We start from the raw sequence: 22,317 nt of genomic DNA on the forward strand, positions 1-22,317 counted from the left end.
TTACCTGGCATTTTCCATGTCTTTTGTGGTGTCTAAACCAAGTGTTGGTGATGACTAACCCCTGTCTCCTGCGGAACTCAACTGCTTTCTCCCCGCGGTCATTCCTCGTGCCTAAACCGTAGTCCACCACCTCATCACCTTCTCTTCCTTCGCCTACCGTTGCATTCCAATCCCCCGTCAATATCAAATGTTTCCCTGCAGGAACATATGTCTTCTAACCAATTGTGTATCCTATCGACTTCTTCTTCCTTATGGTTGCTCAATGGCATGTATACCTGAATAATAACCAAGTTCGTCGGTTCTGCTTTTATCTCTACTAGTAATAATCTATCCGTAACCTGCTCTATGTTGACTATGCTTCTTCCTACCTCTTCATTTAATACTATGGCAACCCCTCGTTGGCTTTCGTCCCCACCGCTGTATATTATTCTATACTTATCACTCCAGTAATCCCCGCTATCTTTCCATCTCACCTCGCATAGACCTAAAATATCTATTTTTCCCCTTTCCATCTCTCGCTTAACATTCTCCAATTTCCCTGTCCTCATCATTGTCCTAACATTCCACATTCCTATTCTAACTAATTTGGTCTTCTTCTCCTGCGTCTTCTGTCCTGCTGCTGCTGGTTTTCCCTTGCAAGGGTTTCATGGGATGACGACCGCGGAAGCCTTGCCTCCCCCGCTGCCGGGCACGACAAACGGCCGATTGGGCCGAGCCCCGTAGTTGCCAGGGCTCAAAATCTCTTTAGCGACCATCATATTTATCTCGGGAATAATAATTGAGGTGGTTTCCCGTTCCCTTCCTCAATAGTGTTTTTAACATGACACCATCACTTATTGGCCGCCCCACTGGGGTCAGACGCCATTGCAGCCGCCTCATTGAGGAACAGACACCGCGTGGACTACCTTTCGTCTGGCTCCTAACCTTGACCTATCTGGCATGGGTGACCCTACCAGGAGCAATTATTATTACTCCCGCCAGCACAGTTCTAGGGGTCATCGGAACGCACAAGCCCTTCCACCGCGTCAAGGTTGTAGTCCGGGGAGGGATATATATATATGTGTTTATTTATTTGCTTCACAAGTAAATTATTGATACATGCTCATAAATTTAGCATTCATCAAATTCTTAAAATTTTTAACTTCAGAATTGAATGATGTGATTTTTAAAATAAATGCTGAAAACTGGAAAAAAATATGAAATATTTTCAAATTATATTTTATAACAAACAGCAAATAATTGATTCAATAATTGGAAATAAATTTCCCTCGTTACTCATTGGGAACAGTATCAATGCTATAATCTATAATGCAGTGTATTTTAAAGTATAATGCCATAATGCAGTAATTAATGCTTTTCAATATATAACCAGGAAGTTATTAATACGCACTAATGTTTGAAGAAAGAAATCACCAGATGTTCACGTTGGCTACCGTAGTTGTGAGAATGGATAACTTGATAAATGCCAGAAATGACATTGGCTTCAGTTCAAACAGAGGGAAAAGGCTGAAAGAATGTGAAAGATACTCTACATATGCATGCATGAATGGTATGGATTCACCCCTATTCTCTCCTATGTCATTAGGAGAGCAAAGGTATTCAATAACATTAGAGCTAACTTTCCGAAGCCCACTATTAAACCATGAAAAAATCTAAATTTATACATTTAAATGAAATTTATTATGGTAGAATATTGTTTACACCAAAATGTTTAACAGCATGCCAACAAAGGCATGCATATCATATATGCCAACTTCTGATTGGCATATTGCCTTTGTATGAGTGAAGGTAAACATTCTCTATAAATCATTTGATAAGTGAGGAGAGACCTCACCTGGTATTAAACCCTAATTCACGTGAAATTCAGGGTATGGGGAAAATTCCATTCCTGCATCACCTGTGGTTTCCCAGAAAGTTCTGGAACCCAGATAATCACATAGCTTGGACTTGGCTGGCTGAATCCAGAGGCATCACCTAGAATTGACCCTGGGACCCTCTGGTAAGCAGCCGAAAGCTCTACCCAATAGGCTACCATATTGCTGTAAGTGGCAATTTATTGAATAATAATAGATAAAGGAAATGCTTGACCACTATATTTACAACAAAATGGGAAATGGTATGAACAAAGCATACAAACTTTAACTATATTTAATAAAGACACAAAGAATTAGTGCACTGTAAACTTAAAATCTGCTCGTATTAAGAACACTGATGTCAAAATTTTTAATGAGTAATTGAACTTAATAATATTTATTGATATCAACTTTTTCACAATTATTTCTTGTGAGATTAAAATTGAAGGCAGAGTTTCAAGAACAAACAGCCGCATTTTGTCTCTCAAATAGCCTGGTGTAAGATCAAATTTTATGGTTAATCACTACCAATAGTCCAGCAGTAAAAATTTATTTGGCCCAACATTAACAATAGAAAAGTGCACTCCTAATTCTCCAAGCAAAAATTCCTTAACACAGGGAGAATCAATATTATTACAAAAGGTGGTTAAATCTTCCAAGCAAGTTGGGCATAGGTCTAAAGGCAGTAATGGCTCACGATAAAAGGGAGTATTATTTTTCCGATATGCTTCTTCAATTATTACATTCCTTAATTGATTGCCAACATGTTGGAAAAAGGATTGGGATATGAACATCTAGCCCATCTCACTGTGATGCAAGTGGCAAAGAGTCATCATCATACCTTCATAAACACCACTTTCCAAAAGGTTACCACTTCTCTCCAAGGCCATAAATTCATCCAAGGTAAGAAATGTATAATCCACCCCATTAACTTCACCTTCACGGGGGGATCTTGTTGTTACAGGTACAGTTCGTAAATAAAGGTTGTCCCGAATTGTATTCTGCAGATCATGGTCAACAGAACCTTTTTGGAACCTTGTATTCAAAAACTGGCGAAGGTCCTTTGTGATTGTACCTGCAATGAAGGAACAGGAAAATAACATTAAGCAATATTCATTATAATTACGACTACAAGAGAATAGTTCTTAGGGAAATAATGTTGTGAACAGCCCCAGTCTACATTAAAATTATTACAACTCACAAAATATTTTTTAAAACCTTTTTTACTATATGCTCTGTGATATTTCGTAGCCCAGTAAAATATGAATTGTTCACAAGCCAAATCAGGCACCCGATCACAGAAGAACAATATCCAGTTTAAAAAAAGTCACCTGTCAATTTAAGAAATTAAGAGGTCAGGATATTTCAGGGAGATTTATGGTCAGATGACTGAAAATCTCATGTATTAGCAAATAAAAGTGGAATAATCAATCAATTCTATGATTTAGATTATGCTGTTAGTTGATCTAGGTATTTAAAATGTGCCAAATCCCTGGTGTAACATTGAATGTTATCCTTTAGCAATCATTACCTAAGGCCCAGCAGTACAAATTTCTTAAAACATCAATGTTCACAGTCTGTCTCAAGGAAAATAGCTACTGACCTTTCAGTTTCTATAAAATGGCGGTAGAGATAACAGCAACATTTTTGCTAAATCATTAGCAGAAATAATTCTATGACACAGGCTCACACAAATAATAAAAATAATAATTTATGAAACAAAAGGCATATCTATTATGCTAAATGATATACATGCTAAATCAACTACTGTTCAATTGGAAAATTGTTTAAGCTAGATTGAGTTACATTGACAAAATGAAGAGGAATCTAACAGCTTTCACCAGTCAAAAATTTAGGAGCTACAGATCATTTTATATTTTGCATGAAAGAGGAAGATTTAAAATAATGATCTGAAAAGAGTAACATAACAATGTGTATGTACTCAGACTGCTAATGAAATCATATTTGAAGGAACCAAATATCCATGCAGGAGACCAAAATTCCCTTGAAAGTTTGGAAATGATGATAAACATAAGACTATATCATGCACACAATCCAATTGCACTGACATGAATTTGTAACCAGAGGCATAAAAAATCTGGTGAAAGCAAATATTTGGCCAAAATATGCCTGATATTCAGCCAACTCCCTTCTCTCGCAAAAAATTCTTCTTCTACACCCATAAGTGTTTGAATTATTGGCTGGAAGAAATTTCTAAAAATACGAAAATTGACATACATGCTCCTCTCTCAATGACCATTACAACACACTAAAAGCTGCTTGAACAGCGCATTTATGAGGATATTGCTGCGGTAAGATGAAGTTAATCAATGATTAAAAATTTGTAGCAGGACATAAAACTTCTTTCAACACTACTTTTTCTCCTTTAGGCTCGTAAAACTTTAAATTAAAATTGGAGAAAGGCACCATTTAGGGTGCTTGCTTATTTTTAGTTGGCCTATTAACTCATTATTGCTTCAAGGCATCCAGATTACTCGTTGATGATTATCTATTTTTGAATACTGTGGAGCGAACCAAATTTTACATTCATACTAATTTTATCTAGGTAATATATTGCACCATACATACATAAAATGAAGTTTATACTGTGCATTAGTTACGAATCGAAGCATAAAATGGCCATAATGGCAAATTAATTACTTTTAATGCAAAATGAACAACTTAATTGAAATAGATCACCATATCTATATGTCTTAGGAATTAATACAGGACTGATCTCAGTAACACAATTCCTATACTGTAAAGTAAAACTCACTAACATCCTGCATTCACAGTTACCAAGAATAAGGTAACTGGCAAGCTGTCAGTAGCATGTGTATAAACTCTGCTGAATCAAAATAGCCTAGTTGTTGAAGCAGGCATCTAAATCCTCACGTGTCAACATGAACAATCATCTATTAGCCTGAAATTTAAAATTATTCTACATTAATTTTCATGTGAATTAAATAACTACTTGCATTCCATGAGACGCTACATTTACAATTATGTGAAAAATCACATTAAGGATTCAATTAGGAAGCAAGGCAATCTCCTTCAAACAGCACACAGTGAAGTGAATTTATCAGAATGTGAATCTCTTTTAAAACAAGTATCAACTGAATGTTTATTTAACTAGAACAGCACCTGCAAGTTCAGTTTAATGCAGCCCAGCTGCATGAGTCAATACTGAGTATTGTGACTGCTGGAAAAAATATGGGTATGTTTATTGAAATGAGACAGTTGAAGTTGACAAAACACTGACAGGAGGAAGTGATAAGAAGACTCATACATTTCGGGATTCTCAAGCGTATGGCACAGATTTTGTTTATTCCACTATTTTCTACATTTTTTACTCCATTGCACAGCTAACAAGCATTGTAACCCAATTGGCAAGGTTAACTAAAATATCTTTGTGTAATATTGAAAATTTCTATTTCACAGTTATTCCCAAGACAGGTCTGACATTACCTATGGTAAGAATATTTATGTGATTAATATGGAACAGGGTTAACCTATAAAAAGCTTCATAATATCACAAGAGAAACTTTCAGGGACTGGTACCAGGGCAATTATCCTGGGTCTGAATGGATGTGGTAAGGATCCTATGTGCTTTCAATGAGGGGAAGAACCCTAGTCAGGTACATGATACTGTACACCCTAATGTTGGAATCACCTTAAATTATTTCTTATGATAAAATATCTGAAATCCTGGAACCAAAATATTATATCTTAGCTAATAACACTATTAGATATGTGATATATGGTACATAACCACTAATACCACAGTAAAGAAATAGGGACATGTATCAAGCATAGGTTAATTTTCTCAGTCAAATCCCATAAGCTGGATGAATAACATACTATATGATGGTGATAAAAATCTCCCATTAAAAAATGTTCCTGCTCCATGCATTTGATAAGGTAAATTCTTATTGGGCTGTACTGCTACAGCTTAATCCACTTCTAAAACAAACCAAATGTTCCTTTAATCTTTTCATTTACTACATTCCCATTTTTATGTTTACCTTGTTAAAATGATTTCAACTATCATGAGTACTTAAGCCTGAAGATGCTCCTACAATTATTTAAGTTATATCATATGGTAAACTCACCGACAGAAAATATCCTCATACATTTTACTTATCCACACTATCCTGAGGTAACATTCAAAATAGAACCCTTTGAACCTCGCGGGCAAATTTCCCAACCTACAGCCAGGAAATACCATAAATTTACTGCATAGCATGTAGTTAAATATTAACACCTTAGAGCAAACAACATGAATCCATGACTGAATTCCCTAACATATCCACTGTCAGTGTTATGGCGATATTTATCTAAACATTCTGGCATAGGGAAGTCGGGGCCCGGTCAGGGTGTAACTTCAGTGCTCACATTCATTTCGTTTCGAAAATGTTCCTACATTGTGTGCATTTATTGCTGCACACTCCTGGAATCTAACAGACAACCGAGTGCCTCAGTACAAAAGTCAGTACCCATGGTATTTTTCGAGAAATTAGTCCATATCTGTTTTATTAAGCTACCATAAAAACCTTAGTTCACGAAATGACTTAAATTAACAGCACATGCGATGATAATACTCGTGCAGCGCACTGAAAATGTTATGAAGATAATTCTGAAAGAAGGAATAATATAGTACTGACGGGACATTTTCGACTACCGATGTAAGTATAATCGCACGTACCAAATGCAATCGTAGTGGCCACGGTCAAAGGCAACGTTACTGGCTAGGTCGAGTCGGCCGATTCACCAAGAGCCGCGCGACGCCACTCCGAGATGTCGCTAGCGGTGCTCCCTCAAGTGAACGCCCAGCCTGTCTGCAGTTAAGCAATAAAATTCTCATTTTACGGGGCAGTATCATTGAAAATAACATGCCAAGAAAAATTACGTGCGTTACATAAATAAAAATTCCACTTGCACCACATACACACGCTTTCAGAACTCGCTTCACCTTTCACACATTACGTGTTTACATTTCAGATCCCATGCGCGCCGGCCAAACGTACACGAACAAATCACATGAAAGACGATACAAGATAGCCCCAACTTTGGAGAAAGAGAAATTTGTACAGCTGTTCCATGTATTTACTAAAATGGTCGGAATATGTTTCCTTGCTGCATAACACAGGCACCCCCAGCAGTCGATTAATAAAAATGGCTGAAAATACAAAAGAACTTGCCGTGAAGAAAATCATGCACGATGCTAGTCAAAAACGCACCTTAGGGCATTTGCAACATGTGTCCAATACCATTCCGAGACGCACCAAGTCATTGTTGGAGCAATGAAAACCGGAAGGAGGGAGCTTGTGAATGTTTCGCAGTATTCCTACTGCCACAAGGCAGGTAAAAAACGCTTTCGTCCGGGTGGCACACGCTAGTAATCCAACAGATATAGTATAAGACACGCAACATTCATTACACTGGAAAAGAGCTTCACTGTAAACTGAACGTCGACAAAAACATGTCACACTAACTCCAGGATGGCACTAGGGCGCATGCGAGAGCCTCTAGGGTGCGCGAGCTTTTGGAAAAAGATAGGGATGAGTAGCCGCGAACAAAGCAGCGCATCATAAGACTTATCTCGTTGGTGGCCCAAGGCCGTTCAACGTACACGCACATCTAGCTCAGTTACTATCACTCGCTATCCAGTAAAAATGAACACGAGCAGAGCGGAACACAGATGAAAGGGCGAAAGTGGATAACAGCGTTGAGGGGCTTGGAAGAAGGGATGCTGAAAAGGATGTGCACCCGCGCTCTTTCTCCTATGACGACTAAGTAATGGAATCAACTGACCCTATAGCGTGGGGAAGGTATGGGTGCGGGTAGGGGAACGATAAATATAGATGTTAGGAGAAGATGTACAAGCGAGTGAGAGTTGGTGGGTCTTTGGTAGGAGATGGTGGCGGGAAACGGTAGAGGGAGAGGGGGTAGCACGCAAAACTGACAGGAGGGAGAGAGCAGATTTAAGAAACGATAGTTCGTAGGAAAAGCCACTGATCCATCTCTCTCGAATATGGAAATGCCAACCAGTTTTGTCACCGGCGCGTATATTAGCTGAGTTATCAATTATTTAAATCTTCATTTCTTGGCTTCCAGTGGCCCAATCTGTCCAGCATCTCCGATGGCGGTGTTGTGTTGACATCGATCTCATCAATCAGTACACTCATTTAACTGTGGTACACGAGAGCAACATATCACATATCTAAATGTGAGTGAGGTGATTGCGAGACATAAAAAAAATCTACTTTAAAGACTGCATGCAACTTGACGGTAAACAATAAACCTAAGCTTTTAGGCGGTACGCCTCCGTGAATAATAATAAGGCAGCGAAGTAATTATTAGTACGCAATTAAAATTATGAAGAGATGAACAATTTCTCATACGTTTGCTAGCCATTCTTATATGATATTCTACGATTAGAGATGCTATCTATAGGAATAACGGAATGAATTCTCCGAGCAATAACCAGCTAAAACAAATTGCAGCATGACTAAATGACTTTTCAACGGAATTTAACAGCATGCTACGGTTGGCAGACAAAGAGTTCCTACTAAATGCATTCTTTCCAGACGCCAACGGGTGATAAAAAAGTATTTATATTACAGAGCAAACACTATGGGAATGCGAAATTAGAGCGTTTTCAAAGCAAATGCCTGGCAAGACTTCAAGAGCGGAACATTAACTGAAAAATTATACATAGGCAACATGCAAATAAATGGCCGCATACACTGAACAATTTTGCAATAAATAAGAGCGTGGAAGGGGACTGCAACTCCGGAGGGGTGAGTATAGGAAACTCGTCGTGGAAGAAGGAAACGGCCAAGTGAAGGGGGATGAGCGTTGTTTGAGTGAAGCTTCCAGCATGGATGGGAAAGGAGTATGCAATGAGAAGCCGGTGGCAGGGGATTTTGGGGGCGGAGAGCGGAAATACGAAAGAATTAACAATAATAACGAAGTGGGGGACTATGAAAGAGGAGAGGGTGAGTACAAATGGAAGGCGGCGTTGCCGCATTTCTTGGTTGGGAACGCGGCAAAGAGAGAGCCGATTGTCCGGAAAAGCGGGTCACCGACTACTTGGGCAGTTCCTTGGTAACATCTTGCGATCGTTTATCTTTCCGGGTGTGATAAAGATGCTATCCTCCCATTGGCAACTTCAATATATATATATAACAAAGTGGGGGACTATGAAAGAGAAGAGGGTGAGTACAAATGGGAGGCGGCGTTGCCGCATTATATATATATATATATATATACATATATATATATATATATATATATATATATATATATATATATATATATATATATATAATTTCGTCGACGTAACACAGAAGTGTTGAATAATAAATTGGACAGCAACAAACAACATAGAAACACATAAAAAGATCACTCACAAGTTATTTCCTGATCATTTCGACGGAATTCTGCTCCGTCTTCATCGGAAGATGGGAAATATTTTTACAGCCGTGATCTGCTGGATTCCACCTTCCCCACCTCTCCTGTGTTCGTCCTTTGCGTGTATTCCTATCCCTTTTCCTTATATCTGTTTCTATATAGATGAGTATGTTTTCGCCGTTTGGCGGGATTTCGTGTTTGAATGTGTATGTGTGTGTGTGTGTGTGTATATATATAATATATATACACACATACATACATATATACTACCACAACTAACGCTGAATAGAGTGATGGGATTTTAAAAAGTTTATCACAAAAAAGTCGAATGATGTTATCAATGGATTAAAGCCTTGGATTTCACTAGAACCACCTCGGAAAGCCCAATATGAAGTATATTAAGCGTACACCAATTTCAAGTAGAATTTCTATTACGTGAGCATTATGCATTCCTACTAATGCATAAAAAGCGGCAGGGTCGTCCTTTCTGCGGGAAACTTTACCAGTCACCGAAGTTTAACAGCAGTCCAAAAAGTATTCAATTGTGCTAATATTTTCCATTCCGGGTACGGCTACGTTGGTCGGGTTAGGCTAACAGAAGTTTCTCCTCCGCGTCTTCAGGTCGAAGTGAGGTTCGCCAATTTTTTGCTCGGCATACAATAAGATCTTCGATAGTGGGCAGCGTAATCCTTTTTGCCGAGAAACAGCCAATCTAGGCTCACCAACGCACCCAGAATGTAAAATGTCACTTCAAAACACCGCGAGGAGTTTGTAATAATTAAATAACGATTTTTCTCTTGTAGTTCCCTTCGGCATGGCCTAGGCTATGGTAAATTATAATCGTTTTACGAATAAAAACTTTCTTTAAAAATTTTTTTAACTACTATACATTCCACTTACCGAGTCTAAGGTATAATAATTCTATTCTTCGCTTGAAATATTAAGACAGAAACGAAAATATTACGAGAAATAGTGCAATTTATTGGGTTTAGAACTAAAAGGTGTAAATCAGAGCACGTATTAGTCGTCATATCACGTGAGAATAGGACTTTTCCATTTAATTTCTCCCCGCATACATTAAGAGGTGACTAAATGTAAATTTACTTTCAAGAAGTCAATGACTTGTTACAGGATGTCCGCATGGGAAGAATTTTATATCCACCTGCAAGATATACGAAAAAAGGAAATAGAGGAACCTAGAAAAGTTCTAACAGCGGTAGTGTACCGTTAGCAGAGGCGTTAGGCAGCAATACTATATACGTTAACCCCTCTTGATTAAGAAGCACTTTTCACATTTGTGACCAGGGGAACCAAAAATTATCTCAACGAAAAGACCTTGACCAATGCGCAATTCACGGAAAACGGCACTCTTCGGGACGAAGGAGGATTATTCACTAGAAAAACAATGACAGCTTCCCTGAAAATTATGTCTAGGCGGAACTTCATACCTGAAACGAACACAACACGAGAAATGACCTCATTATTACTTCAAACAAATTTACTCTCGTACCTTCAATAAAAAAACCCATAAGAGTCGCTGTCTCTTTTCGGACTTCCCCGACTTCCTCTTTTGTTTAAACAGCGGAGAGGCAAAATAAGTCAATAGAGAATGGGAGCTCCGAGAGATACTCCAGCAAGTCGCGAAGAGGGCTTCATAAAGGGAAGACCAAATATTTACTCACCAAAGGGGTGCACCCGCGCAAGCCAATCCACCCCTCGCTCTCCTCACGTCATGCTTAGCGAAAAAACGATAGAGAAAGCGGTATAAGGGCACAAGAGCCCCTGAACTCAATTGAAATCATAACATCTAAACCACGGCGTTGAGCCAATTGCTGGCAAAGAAACACTCTTGATAAACTTTACGCTCGTCGTTAGAAATAAATTTATGAACTCCAAATACAAGTGCCGTACATTATGTTTTCCCCTTGGGGTTTTGAAGTACATTGTTTTATAAGTACTTAAGTTTTACGAGGCCAAGTTATGCAAGATTACAATTGCTAGCATTTATATAATTTGAATTTTAAGTAAAAATATGAAAATAATATGCACATAAAACTATCAAATAACCTGGCACTTTTAGGTCGATCTAAAAAGATCCGCTTTCCGACGAAGTTGACAAATTTGGATTCGCTGGTACTTGCCTGATTTTTTTAGCATTAACAACATTGATTTTTTCTTCTAAAAATATAATAATCCCGCAAATGAATAAAGCAGTGAGAGGTTCATTCCGATTACGAGTACTTCACAAGGCACTTACGAACAAAATTTAAAGATGAAGAGCTTTCTTGGGAGAAATAAATTTAATATGAGATAAAATAGAATCGTTATCTTTAGGAAAAATAATTTTCATATATTTTCTACGCCCCTGAAATAACGATAAAATGTTTGAGGGCAACGGGGAGGAACGAACTCAAAGAAACTCGTACCTACGCCAATGCTATACACTAAATTGGCAGATTAAAGATACCGGATGAGACAAGAGAGTTTTTCTAAATGTTTCATCTGAATAATTTTTTTTTCGTTTCCTTCCCAGAATTCAAAAATCCCAAGGAAAATAATGTATTGCATGTTCTCCTTACATATAGCGAAATATGACAACCGTGTGCGGGCAGTTAAACGCAAACAAACACCAAAGTTCGACTTCTTGATGCTAGGCATCAGCTTGTTGGAAAACTCGCTATCATATGCACACAAGACTTTATTTTCACCTGTATTCTTCCTTTGTAAACAATTTACTAATTATAATCATTTTCTGCATAATTAAAAATGTATACTCACCACTTGCGTAAGCAGCGTCTTGCCGCGAATTATGCATTAATATTGCCTTATATCACGGACCATGGACTTCAACTTCTGTTTTCGCGGAATCAATTTAAATCATCAACACATGGATGCAGTCATCATTTGGAATTTGCAGATGCCATTCTTCTTCATAATCTCTTCCTGAACCCCATCGATTCAAATGACGTGATCGAGGGAGCGTCACCCACCCCACGCTTGGATTCATTCAGTGTTCTCCCGATTCCACTTCCGTCGGAGATGTTGGCCCATCAATGAGAACAGCCGCTGTGGAGCGAGCTAAGCACTGGGTAAAACGACACATTGCACTTCTTAAGCAAATGCCATGTGCATCAATGTTGCCGAATATTTTCTGGCGTCAGCCAAATAAGTGCTTTAAGAAGTATCGATGGATAGCGTCTGGACGCCGATAAAAACCAAATAAGTTGACCTTCTGAGGAGGCAAAGAACTTTGGATTTAAAAAATGTAATGTCATCCGATTTTGTGACAAAGATTTCATCGTAATTTACGTTTTAAAAAACCTCCTCGTAACAAAATTTTACCAACACGTTCGCCCGAAGGACACTGGCGGACAGATCATGACAATTTGAGAACCAAATCAGGCGCCCGAGTCGTCTGTTGGGACTGCTGTGCATTGTGACAGCCACGGAAGATCACCATGATCATATAGGAGAATAACCTCTAATAACCTCCGGCTCGAGCGCACTCGTGTGATTAAAGCAACCAGTGCATATAATAATTAACTCCGCATAAAATTCATACAGCTTGTCCCTGCAAATGTCCTTCGAAAGTTTGTAGACGTGATATACGGATTTGTAGACCAGATGAGAAATTATTTTGGGCCTTCTTAGTATTGATCCAGTCCTAGAAGTTAATATATACAATATACAAAGGACGAGAAAAATCTTAGGTCCAAGCGCACTCTCATGATTAAAGAATCCCATACATATGAATTACGAATAAATTCACATACTCTCTCCACAAGCAAACGAAAGACGTTTGCGGACAGGTTATTACAATTTGCAAACCAGATTACCCCTGCCATGAGTTGATCCATCCAAAGAAGTTACAGATTAATATGAACTAAATGCATTATACGATGAAAAGTATTATAAAAAAAATATTTCAGTTTCCCACTAAATTAAAAGGTCTGACCCGATAATAATTTCAGTCTTAAGCACACTGGCATGATTAAACAATACAATAAATAGGAATCATCTGTCGGATAAATACGGATTAAGTAAGGATAATATGGATGCCTTTGAATAGGATAATATGGATATCCTTTATGAATATCATAGGGTGGTACTGGAAAGTTTACGCTGCCGATGGGAAAGGCACGATCTAGCGGCCAGGAAAAGAACGAATTCTCCTGGCCCGTGAGTAATCGCGTACTTTTTCGTGACTCAGTGATGATCGGAAAACAGCAGACGAACTCCCCCCGCCAGGCTATAACGGAGGGAGGTGAAATTAAATTTTTCCCTGTTAGATGGACACCAAATCATTTGTTAAGAATTGGGGCGTGGAAGGTGGTTTAATACTTGGTAAATAATACAATTCGAACATTAATATTTACCAGTCATGGTCGCATCGTACCATTGTTCATCAGCAATTTATTTAGTTTTTCGTAATTCGGCAAAATGAGGCTTTTTGTCTTAGTCCATACTTTTACTCTCAATCCGATATTTTCCACTTATTCGAAATATTCGTACTGCAGAGATACAACATTAACCAATTTTCAGGACTTGAAAATGGCATTGAGAAAGGAAAACCTGCTCGTATTAAATCTTAAATTAGTAGATAAAAAGTCCGGTGTTCAATGGTCCAGCCAGGTTACTCAAATTGTTAGATACCTTCTACGCGTAATCACAGAGAACTGGTAAGTGATGATGATGACATGATAGCAGACGGAGCTAAAGAAAACCAGTGACTTAGAGTAATTTGAGAGATATTTCCCATATTCGTAGTAATGATGAATAACTGATCAGTTATTCATTATGTTCGACATCCACCACATCACGCCTGAAGCTACTCAATGTGTTCATAGTAATGATATTATACAATAAGTTATTACGGGGGATTTGTTAATTCTTCATTTCATATTTGACCTAACTTATACACAATTATACCAGGAAAGGTTTTAACGTTGAATAACCAGGAGGAAACAAAATGAAAGATAATTTTATAATATATGGGAATGGACGTAATGAATTCATTCGTGTACAGATAATCCATCCATGAGTACACGCTTTATCAATTGCTTTGAACTAAATTGTTCTCAATAATCAAGACTTTATAAATGAAATATGGCTTCCAGCATCGAAGCAGCCACATCCAATTCATACCCATAAATACGTAAATAACTGGTCGCCGCACTGCCTCCGTAATTTAGGGCGTAAATAAATTTGAGTGCCCCTATTTATCTCCGCATTTGTTCGTAGCATTGGAGAATTAAGAGCACAACGTTCCTTATGGGGAATAAATGCGTACTTGACTAAATAACCCCGGTTGAATTATACCTTAAATCACGTTTGAAATAGTCACTTTACTTCCCGTTTAATTACAGAAATGTTTCTTGGCGTTTTCGAGGTCCACACGTTCGATCGCGATCAAAGCTGGTAGTAATCCTTGTTCAATACTACCATGATGAATTTGGGTAGAATTTAGGATCCCACTGTGTAAGAAAATGTTTAATGATTTCCTCGGGGCAGATCGGCGTTTTTATTTCGCCGTTCTTACCGCATGTTTTCTCAAAAGGGTAAATTTTAAGGCGCTGCGGGCCAATTAAGAATGGCAGCGACATTTCCCGAAGCTGGTTTACTATTTTACGGTTTTTAAATTATTTTATTAATAAAAACCATAACCATAAACACAGTTATCAACCCGAACGTCGGTTTGGTAGGTGATGGTTGAGTTCACCCAGGACTAAGCCCGACGGCGTGTGAAATTCACACATCAGGGTAGGGGGGCCAGTTCCTTCATCAGTGCCGGTTATGGTTTCCAAGGAAGATCTGGTACCCGAAAAATCACATAGCTTGGGTGGATCTGCAGGTGCCCAAAAACTTACCCGGGAATCAAACCCGGGGCACTCCGGTCAGTAGTCCAACACTCTACCCCCTGGACTACCGCGACCCACATTTTAATTCATATTATTATTAATTGGACCCACATAACAGAGACCTAGGCTCCTTCACTTGTAGAGCAGCTCGCTGACGATTTCCAGCGACCAATGGTGACAAATTCACGCACGTGAATACCTTCGCCTTGGAACTGTCTCGTCTCTTTACATGCCTTCACGCGTCGGTCTTTCGGAGTGCGCAAAGCCGTAGAGACATTCATTCGCTGGGGCGTGCTAGTACCGTTCGCGTTCCCACATGTACGGTGGTACGGATATGTCCTCAGCTCGTTAAAATGCCCGAGCGATCGCCTTGGCCACGGGGGAATAGTTGAAAACACCTCACTTCACGTCCCGAGTACGAATCACATCTGATGTTTTACGGCCCCTTCTAGCAGGAAATACAAATCGTTGATTATTCACCCATCGTTCTTTGGGGTGTCTTTCCGAGACATCAGTATTAAGCGAGCGCCTATTTACTTTCTAAACGGCTTTCAAGACCACCAGTCAGGCTTGCTTTCTTCATAAATGGAAAGACTAACACTTTAATTCTGATGAAAATCCAGTCACATATGTTGACAAATCCAGTAGATGGTCTTCGAAATATCTGTCAAATTAATGCCTTGGGAATAATTTTATAAGGTGGATTCCAGGTATTTCAGCATCCTGAACGTGGCCTAAAGATTCTTTTAGGGGTCCATTAGAGATGGAACAACGTATCTTGCCGGCGAAGCAGCATAACATCTTCCCTCGGGGATGTGGTGAGATCGAAAATCCCGTGGCCCTAGTTTTTTAATCATATACATAGTGTAATTTTGCGATTTCTAGGATAATTTGTCGGTCAATTTTTTGGAAAAGGGGTTGCTAGTAAGTACCCCGCAAGAAAACGCACCAATTTGCTGCTCTCTGAAGATGGATGTCATCAAAATATTAACCAAAGATAGAAAAATGGCATCTTTGTTAATTCAACTTCATGTTTTAATCTTACTACCATGGTTCAATACACGGAACCATCATCAGAGATGACGATATCCCCGGGTCGCAAGATTAAAACATTAAGTTGAATTTACAAAGCTGCATTTATCTTTCCGTTTTGGAGCAGCTCCACAATGTCAATGCTGAAATTACGAAAATATAAATTGTTTTCCTCTCAGTAATTCACCAACCTTAACGAGTGTAGCGGGGATCGAGATGGTGCGTGGGCTAACGTACCGGCTTCCCACCCAGAGGGCGTGGGTTCAAATCCCGGCGAAGTTGAATATTTTTCAGAGGTATCTCGATCCCTACCTGAGGGGCTTTGTGGAGGGCACTTTGGGTGAGTGCGCCGTCCGTCGGATGGGACGTTAAACTGCGGACCCCTTGGCGCCTTTCGTAAAGAGTAGGCTAATGCCGATTCCGGGTTTCTCTCCACCCTTCATCCTTTCCTGTCCATCCCCTATGGCGCAAATGACCTCAGCTGTCGGTCGCCTCCCCTAAAAACTACGAGTGTAACTGTGAATTTGTTAGTTTACGATTACACATTCCTATGGCATAAATGCTTTTGACGTATTTCGGCCGGAAAAGGTAGGAACTGGTCTAATAACTGAAAGCCGCGAACGCCTACAAGACACTATACTCTTGGGCAAACGACTATCACCCGAGGCCAGCATGTTTAAAGGCACACAAGTGGTGGTATGATATGAGGATTCATTTGAATGGGTTTTTAATCAATCGGCCTCCTTCACAAAGGTTACATCCTTTACCAAAGCCATCCGAACAGATGTAAATGTTGAAACACATTAGTTTCTATGATGCAAACTTAAGGCAATTGGAGTCGGAAGCAACTGGAGTAGGAAGCAACTCGACAAGGAAAGATATTCAGCTAACGAATGCGTCAAGTGTGTAACTGAGATAAATAAGCCTAACTTGTCTGGCTTTAATTGTACACATTTTAATTCACAACCATAAGAACTTTCTTTTCACAACGAATTTGAGATATATCGCCGTAAATTCATTATTGACTAAATCATTCTCCTTAATAACTATTTAGTGCGAGGCAACTGAAAATTGGACGCAAGATCAGGCTAAAAGAACGAACAAAAATATTCGGCATGTTCGCATCGCCTGATTTCATTACTACCTCCTTTTCACTGAACGAGTCATCGACTTCAAATTTTACCACATACACACACAAATAAGTCACTACCACAACGCTCGATTAGAAGAAAGTTAAGAATACGAACACCAGGAACAAGATCAACTTATATTTCTAGAATTAACCTTCGTATCATTGGCAAACCAACTGAACTACAGGGTATTGTATAAACTTAGGATTCGCTACAAATATAATCAAATATCGTCATTTTCGAAGGCCGAAAAAGAAAAATTCCTCATTCCCTTTCATTTAGACCGTTTACTACTGTAGTATTAACATGGGATTCATATCGTCTACTTTGAATTTCTGGTGAGTATATTTTTACAACTAAATTTTAATTTTAATGAGCCACCTACTTATTATGTAATGCACATACAAGCAATGTAGAAGCTAATTCGACAAGCCAAATGCACTCGGCGTGTCCATCATTTCATTTATATCATCACGAAACAATAAGACACATTGAATTTCTCTCTCTTGCTTGGCTACCTTCAAATTTTCGCCAGAACTCGTCAATGGTTATCATGATACCGACGGTGAGCGCTCTAATTTGGATATGACGTGTGCACTGACAAAACAACTCTATCTGAACGTTAACCAAGTGAAAGAAAACTTCACCGCATCTTGGAAACCAATTTTCACTACCTACGAGTTCTGTTCAAAAAGTATCGCCAATTTTGAATTTTCGCGGGTTACGTGTATTTGATTTTCGATTTTTTTGCGGCGTTATGTTGGTACTTAGGTCTCTCACTTAGGCCGAAAGTTTAGCCATTTTGAATGTTCAGGTAATTGTAGACAGCTGCTTTGCTTGGACGTGTTTTGGCTTGTTTTCGATTTTTGCCTGTTCCAAAAAATGGGTCAAAGGATCTGTATCAAATTTTGTGTGAAGAACGAAATTAAGTGCGCGGACGAATTCAGAATGTTGACTGTGGTATATGGAGAGGCTACCTTGGACCGAGGCAACGTTTATCGGTGGTACAAAATGTTCTCGGAGGGCCGAGAGGATGTGAAGGACGAAGAGCGTGCCGGACGCCCGAGCACGTCAACAACAGACAAAAATATTGATGAAGTGAAGAAAATAGTATTGTCCAATCGTCGAATCACCGTAAGAGAAGTTGCTGAGAACCTTAACATATCGATTGGCTCGTGCCACTCGATTTTTACCAATGATTTTGGCATGACACGGGTCGCCGCGAAATTCTTACCAAAATCGCTCAATTTCGAACAAAAACAGCAATGCTTGAACTGCTAATGCGGTAATTCAATTATTCTGTACGCGACGACCCAAATTTGCTCCAGAGGGTCATAACTAGTGACAAATCATGGGTTTATGGTTATGATGTGGAAACTCCCAGACTCAATCATCCCAATGGAAGCTGCAGCACGAGCCAAGACCGAAAAAAGCGCGCCAAGTTCCGTCGAATGTGAAAGTTTTGGTAACAGTATTCTTCGATCGCCGGGGCGCGGTGAATCATGAGTTCTTGCCACACGGTAGAACGGCAAATGAGGAATATTACCTGCAAGTAGTGCGCAATTGGCGCGAAGGAACCGGCCACAAACGTCCGGATTTGTGGAAGAACAAAAATTGGCTTTTGCACCATGGCAACGCCCCTGATCACACATCGTTACTTGTAGTAGTAGTTTTGAGGGGAGGCGACCGACAGCTAAGGTCATTTGCGCCATAGGGGATGGACAGGAAAGGATGAAGGGTGGAGAGAAACCCGGCGTCGGCATTAGCCTACTCTTTACGAAAGGCGCCAAGGGGTCCGCAGTTTAACGTCGTTACTTGTGCGCGAATATTTGGTCAAAAACAATACACCAATGATGCCGCAGCCACCGTATTCCCCATATCTGGCCCCCAGGGAATTTTTCTTTTTCCCGAAACTGAAGAGGCCCATGAAAGGGCGACGCTATGCTACGACTGACGAGATAAAGACTGCATCGAAGGAGGAGCTGAGCAAGATCACAAAAAAATGGTTTTTGAAGTTCTTCGAGGATTGGAAAAAACGTTGGCACAAGTGTATCTAATGGGGATTACTTTGAAGGGGACTAAGTAGATGGGGATTAGTTTGAAGGGGACTAAGTAGATGGGGGTTAGTTTGAAGGGGACAAATAGATTATTCATGAATAAATGAATAATTTTTGAAAAAAAAAAACACAAAAGTGGCGATGCTTTTTGAACAGGCCTCGTACGTAACAACAGGAAGGTCAGCGTAAAGAAACAAAGCCACGAACTTTATTTTTAAAATGTACTGAAATTTACGAAAAGTGATGAGTCAGGCGTGATGTTGTGGAATCGAGACATAATAAAAACTTTGTTGCAATTTTCCACAATTAGAACTTTATTTCGACCATGGTTTCGATACGCTGTAACCTGATGATGATACAGTGTATCGAAACCATGGTCGAAATAAAGTTCTAATTGTGGAAAATTGCAACAAAGTTTTTATTACTGAAATTTGATGTGAAAAATGCGCACAGCTGATACTTCAGCCTTTTATCTTTTGCAAACTAACTAATTTAACTTAATCATGATGCGGTTTGTTCATGGATGACATATTTTCCTTTGAAACTGCTGATCTTACACTGAGCCCAGAGAAATATTCCGTTCGGCGCGCGTAAACGTTCTCTTTTTGCCCCACAGCTGAATTTATGCTTTCTAAAGCCTACCTACAACATCACCGCGCGTCGTGTTAAGACGTTACGATTTAATTGTGTTACCGCTAATGTCCACATTTATAGACTTAATCAACAGTTTGATCATTACAATACTTCCAGATTGTTTTTTTAAAGCTAAAAGGAACAGTGAGTCACCCTTCAGAACCCTATATTTATTTCAGTTGGTTAAAAATTTTTATTTATTTCAGTAGGTTAAAAATTTTAACGCATATCCTGTCTCTTACCATTGCCCCATACATCCATGTAAAATATGCCATATTACGGTAAAAAGGCTGTGGAATGTTTACTTTCTACTAAAATACACGGGGGGACCGAATATATAAGGAAATGGAATTATAATTATTCCCACAGAATTTTAAATATTGGAGAAAAACGATAATAATACATCGAAGAGATTTTTTACGTTTTAATTGCAAATATATTTTGAACCAATCCTATTATTAAACGATTTATACCCCGGCGGCGCACCGACGTTAATTAGAAATTAGTACCCGTGCTTTTAAGGCACTTTAAGGGAACATTTATTACGGATAAGAGACTTAATCCGGCAGCACAAATAACTATCGATTACCTACAATTTTCAATGGAAAAAATGTCTACAGAGAAAATAAAGTTATGTTGAGCTAAAGGAAATTTGTTTCCCATTCTGAATTAATACAACCAACAATAGCAACCAGACAGATGAAATTAACATTTTTTAATGATTGCCGTTACCTGGATTTTCCAGAATTTTAGCTTTACTTTGTTCTTTGATAAGTATAATATGTAATGTTTCCTCCGATGAATACAGATACAACCTTAATTATCTACATTTCAACAAAGTCCTCAACAAGAAATGCTAACGATAATCATTGACACCCAAGCACGAAGTGTAGGAAAACTCGCCTAGAAGATAACTGAATCCACGAGTTCCGGGGATAGCAAGCGAAGACACTACTCCGACGACAGCGAGGTTGGCTGAAATATCCCAAACATTACCATACATTCCTAAGGCATGAACTTTACTTAAGAATAACTGTTGAAATGACCTGCAGCTATGTAGTATACCAATTCTGAGAGTTATATCCAGCATTTGAGGGTGTGGTTTTTCACAGAGAAGAAGCGCAGACCGAACTACACTACGATCAACATTTTCCAGATTCATGGGGCCTCACAAACGTCAGTATTCTTCAGCACCAACACTAAAAACGAACATGGCGGCACAAGACTTGGCTTGCGTAGCTCAGTAAGCCCAAAGATGTGTATACAAAACTAATCATATCCCCATCGAACTGTGGTAGGAGAAATCATGTGAATAAAATTAGAGAAATTAGCTGCAGAACAGATACATTATAATTAAGATAATTTAAGTTCATTCTACCCTCGAACGATAAGGGATCAGAATAACGTTGCCCTAAGGCGCTAGGAAGGAAACTTACGTTAGATTTAAAGTAGTCTGGGGCGAAATCACCCCCTGCCACATAACCTAGCGGTGGTTTGCAGGGTACTTAGTATATAAAAATTTTTATTTTTAATTATGGGTCCTCGACACTGCCAGTCCCGCCTTTGGACCGCGTCCCATGAGATCTGTCATTTGCTCACCCCATCACCAAAAATTACAACTCTTATCTTTGCAAGCACGATATGCCGGAATAGGCTGACTACTTGAGAATTTTAAATCCACAGTTACTAAGGTCGCAAGTTACCATTCTAAATGTTTGGAGAAATTAACAAAACCTTTTTATCACGAATATACCTAGTTTATTGATAATATTTGCCAGGAGAATCACTACTTCCCAATAATTCATCGATATGCTAAAATGGAAGAAAATTAAACCAATAAAATTAAGAGGAGCACTATTTCTTATAAATGAGATGGAAATATACGATTCCATTGGATTAAAACCATGCGTCATTAGGAAGTATGGAAAACTGTGCGAAGAATCTTAAAAAGAAATAGAGCCCAAGGTCGAGTCACCAAAATTGGAGGTAACCTGAGTCAGTGCTGTTCGACAACGGCTGTCTCAGATGCTTCATATAAGTCTGTATTCTTGGAAAAATGACGGGGCACGAGGGGTAGCCGGTATTCTCGAGTGACACGGCAGAGCTCCCACAGGAGGCTGGGATTTGCTATTCGTTAAACAGTAAATTAGTCACATTTTCAGGGTACGCACCTGGCGGGGTTTGTAAAAAGAAATGCCGATACAGACGATGAATTTTTGGGGCGAAATGAAGTTCGAGATAAAATCCAATAGCACCCTGGGGAGGTTCTTCGAAAAATTGACTGGTGACGTCATTATTTTTACTATTTTACCTTTTAGATTTTTCTGGCAGTCCGTGC

General features: G+C 39.1%; 1 protein-coding gene across 5 annotated transcripts in view; it reads right to left on the reverse strand.

Moving 5' to 3' along the window:
• Positions 1 to 22,317, reverse strand: part of Magi (membrane associated guanylate kinase, WW and PDZ domain containing protein magi) — a 132,660-nt gene that overhangs the window by 97,770 nt on the left and 12,573 nt on the right. For all 5 annotated transcript variants that reach the window (XR_011700589.1, XM_071584097.1, XM_071584095.1 and 2 more), the window contains exon 2: positions 2,695 to 2,928. Coding sequence is in view for 4 of the 5 variants with exons in the window: in XM_071584097.1 (XP_071440198.1) it covers positions 2,695 to 2,928 (234 nt within the window). In the remaining variant the exon portion in view is untranslated. The remainder of the gene's footprint in view (positions 1 to 2,694; positions 2,929 to 22,317) is intronic.

Source organism: Hetaerina americana, unplaced genomic scaffold, assembly GCF_022747635.1.
Source record: "Hetaerina americana unplaced genomic scaffold, ioHetAmer1.1.p SCAF_16, whole genome shotgun sequence".
Classification (NCBI taxonomy): Eukaryota; Metazoa; Arthropoda; class Insecta; order Odonata; family Calopterygidae; genus Hetaerina; species Hetaerina americana.